This window comes from Eimeria mitis, genomic scaffold (genome assembly GCF_000499745.2).
Source record: "Eimeria mitis Houghton genomic scaffold, Emh_scaff173, whole genome shotgun sequence".
NCBI classification, from domain to species: Eukaryota; Apicomplexa; class Conoidasida; order Eucoccidiorida; family Eimeriidae; genus Eimeria; species Eimeria mitis.
In genome coordinates, this window is record NW_013570046.1 from 19,663 (window position 1) to 23,415 (window position 3,753).

The following is a 3,753-nucleotide window of genomic DNA, read 5'->3' on the forward strand; positions in this document are numbered from 1 at the left end:
ACGGCACCGGCTGCGCCGGCAGCAGCAAGCGTAGCGGTACCAGCACCAGAAGAGGACGGACCGCTCAGCGAGATGGAAACTCCTGCGGCGTTTGGTGGTGCCGCCCCACTAACTGCTCAGGTATTTGGGGGAAGGCAGAATAGGCGCTATCTGCTGACTAGCTGCTTGCTGGCTTCTGCCTAGCTGCTGGCAAGCTGCTGACTCTCTGCTGACTAATTGCTGACTAGCTGCTGACAAGCTACGAACTAGCTGCTGGTTACCTACTGGCTAGCTTGTGGCTAGCTGTGTCGGACGTGTCGCTAGCAGGCGTGCTGAAGCTTGTGATCTGTGTGTCAGGGCCTCACGGCTGTTTGGACAGCATTGAGAGACGCGAAGATCACAAAAGTCTTCTCCGTGCCGCTGCACAAGAGACCCAGCAACAGCAGCAGCAGCAGCAGACACCGCGCCTACTTACCCTTTAGAGAGACTGTCCCTCTCGACTGCTTGCCTCTGCTGCTTCCCATTCTCAAGCCAGCCCAAGTGTATTCACAAGGTGACACACAAGCAGCGGGACATGCGCCAGCAACAGCAGAAACAATGCCATCTGCACCACCACCCGAAGCAGCAGCACCACCACCAACAGCAGCGGCAACTGATGCTGCGCCTGTACCAGAAGCAGGAGTTGTGGGGCATACCCCAGCACCTTCTCTGGGCCCTACAGGCGAAGAGTCTCCTTCTGTCTCGGCTGCAGTTCCCGCTGCAGCAGCAGCCGTTGCTGCAGCTGCAAAGGATGGCCTAAGAAGCAGCGCGCTGCTGCACAGCGCATGCACAGACGTGTTGCTCGAGGTGCTGTGTGAGGAGACCCGCTTGCTTCGCCTTGACCACACAACCAACACCAGTATGGTTGCTGCCTTGGCGGAGGCGCTAGCAGACATGCAGGTGAGCCTGAACCTTAAACGCTAGACCCGGATTTGTAAATACTACAATATTTAGAGGACTCCTCGCATGCGTTTCCCCATGAAACAGAGGCCAGGAGACACAGGGTTGTACTGCTGGGTTCGTGCGCCTGGGATCGTGTGGTGTATCGCAGCTCGTCGATCCCCGCTTGGTGTATCAGTTGGTGCTATTTTCACAGCAACGGGGGGCTGCGCAGTTTCAGGGAGAGCAGTTGCTGAAGGTCCTTGAGGCATTTGAGGGTTGCCAGATTGCCGACAGCAAGGCGTGGGCCAAACTAGGTATGCCCCTCAATAGCAATCCCGTCACTGCTGAGACTGCTGTGGCCGCTGTTGCTGTTTTTGATACTACTACAATTGCTTCTGCTTATGTTGCTGCTGCGGGAGGCATTGCTGGTGCAACCGCTGCTGCTGGCGCTGCTTCAGCGGTCTCGTTTGTTTACCAGTATACGCATACGTCACATTTCGGCTGTTCGTACTGCTCCTGTTGCTGCTGCTGCTCCTTTTGCTCCCGGTGTGTGTACATTGCAGTTCACCGAGCGCAAGACGTGGCGGCTGACCTAGATTTGAAGGGACTGAAGAGGCTGCGGCAGCTGGCAAGGCGTTCCGGTCACAGTAACGCCAGGATAGAAGGGGTCGTTGACCACTTCGAGGCCCTCAAGGAAGACGTACAGCGCTGCGGGCCCCTCTAGGGCCCCCTGTGGTACTTCTTCCGGGACAGCCTGCCAGGACTCCCCAAGGGGCCCCTGTGGGGGCCCCAGCGAAGGCATCTCTGCGGCCTCTCTACGGTCCCCTGTGGGGCGCCCCGCGATGTTACCTGTTTAGAGTTTAAATTTGGGGATTGGATCTACTTCCCTGTGGGGTTTTCCTCTTGGGACTGCTTTAAAGGGGTCCCCAAATGTATTCTATAGAGAGATATGTTTTTTTAAGGGTAAAAAAAATACTTTGATCCTTAAAGAGGAAGAAATGTATCTTCTAATAATCCTTGTCTTAAACGTCTTGCATCAGCCGTATATAATGACTTCAGTGATGAAGACTGAGTCTCTGTCTGTCTGTAGGCGATGATGTATATGCAGTGTATATGCAGCCAGGCAGGCTGGGCTACACGCTTGCCGGGCCGCGTACGGTAGCAGTGGTAGCAGTGAATAATGGCAGGTTTGTTGCACGTCTTCTTAGGAAGTGGGAAGATTTTAGGCCCTTCCACAGAGTTTCAAAGAAGTCATCAGAGACAAAATCTGCACATGCTAGTTGACCTTCAGTCAGAGCACTGACACAGACGCTTTCCGGTGTCTCGGGACTTCTTCTACAAGGCTGCAAATTGTAGCTGGCACTTAAACAGCTCATAACGTTCCTGTGCTCTTTGTAGCGGGGGAAGCAGGAATGTAGCTGTAGGATGCGGGGTGACCAATGGTTCCCTGAAACGCAGGGAAGGAGCACGCGGGAGCAAAGCGCCGGTTGTTTCCTCGCTCAAACACTTTTCATATTAATTATAAATGCACTTATAAGCTTTTGGGCAGCTTCCTTTGCAGTTATTCTAGACCAAGGAACGCTCATGGTGACCATTGTAAGCCCCAAGCCGGCAGAGGCGGTCGCTGCTGTGAGTGACCCCGAGGAGGAGACGGGGGACCCGATGGCTTGCTGGGCGTTTTCACTTGAAATTAAAAGCTAGAACACGCATTTTCATTTCTCCGATTTGGATGAGAGGGGTCATTTGTTACGTGGATTGGCCGCAGAGCCACGTTGAAAAGTAGGCAGCAACAACCCCACTTTGAAACACACGCCGTTTGCTCGCCCATCCTCTCGGTTTGGTTTCTGTACGTATGCACGACTTCATAAACAATTTAATATCTTTATTTATTCCGAAGCTACCCACGTTGCGGGTAGAGGAAGGAGCTGGCTAGCGGGTCTCGTAAGTCGGCGCCAGCTAGCGTACCAGATCACTTGTCTTGAGTACGCCTGAGCCGAAATTCACAAAACACACTAGTTTTCCATCGGCATCTGGAGGGGCATTTGACTAAATGTGTTTCTTGCCCCTGTCACCTGTTATTCCGCGCAGAAAAGCGGCAGCTGCTCCTCTGTCCCGCCACGGCTGCGTCTGCTGCCGCAAAACGTGTGGTCTCGGGTCCCCTCAGCAGTTTTATCCTGGTGTTTGCTATCAGAATAGACCTCTCCTGAGCCTCCCAGTTTGCTCCAAACTGCATCAGTCCAGCGAGCCTGCATCGAATCCGTCAGTAGAACAGGGAAAGACGACGGCAACGTACGAGCGCAAAGGGAAGAAGACCCCCTCAATCGTTTGCCGTTTGATGCGTGTTTCGTGCGTTCAGCTGTGTGAACTCCATACAACTCAACACAACGTGAGAGGCCAATTACGGTATTAGTTGATTCCTTCGCAGATATTCAATGGAGACTGCGGGAGGTGAAAGCTACGCGCTGGTCGCTGTCGGGTCCAGGCCTCATCCCAAGTGTACGTCCAGATGCCGATTATGCAAGACCGGGCGTATGCGCGCTCGATGCATACCCTAGCCAAGTGTGTTTTGCTGTCTTTTTGCAGCTTTGTTTGGCCAGCTGCTCGCCATAGGGGCCCTCCCCCTCTCGATATCCATTGCTGACGGAGACACCCACACGCGGAGAAGGCACTCCGGCATTTCCAAGGTGATCGGTTTGCCGAAGCATTTGGTCCCCACTATGAAGCGTTTCTATAGTGTAACTGCGAATGAGAAACATGCAGGCAGCACGCATGCGAATCCAGTTATGTGTCGTCTATTCTGCAGCACATCAGCGACAGGGAGCTGCGACGCCTGCAGCTGCCCAGCCTCCTCTC

The 3,753-nt window shown here is 54.0% G+C and overlaps 2 protein-coding genes across 2 annotated transcripts in view; both read left to right on the top strand.

Moving 5' to 3' along the window:
- The window catches only part of EMH_0001930 (uncharacterized protein), a gene marked incomplete at both ends in the record, with an annotated part of 3,184 nt that extends 1,560 nt beyond the window's left edge, over positions 1-1,624 (top strand). The window contains 3 exons of the mRNA XM_013495753.1: positions 359-918; positions 1,070-1,214; positions 1,464-1,624. Of these exons, the coding sequence (XP_013351207.1) occupies positions 359-918; positions 1,070-1,214; positions 1,464-1,624 (866 nt within the window). The remainder of the gene's footprint in view (positions 1-358; positions 919-1,069; positions 1,215-1,463) is intronic.
- A 1,708-nt stretch (positions 1,625-3,332) lies between these two features.
- EMH_0001940 (uncharacterized protein) overlaps positions 3,333-3,753 on the top strand; it is a gene marked incomplete at both ends in the record, with an annotated part of 5,208 nt that continues 4,787 nt past the window's right edge. Inside the window, 2 exons of the mRNA XM_013495754.1 lie at positions 3,333-3,348; positions 3,484-3,751. Coding sequence (XP_013351208.1) covers positions 3,333-3,348; positions 3,484-3,751 — 284 coding nt within the window. The remainder of the gene's footprint in view (positions 3,349-3,483; positions 3,752-3,753) is intronic.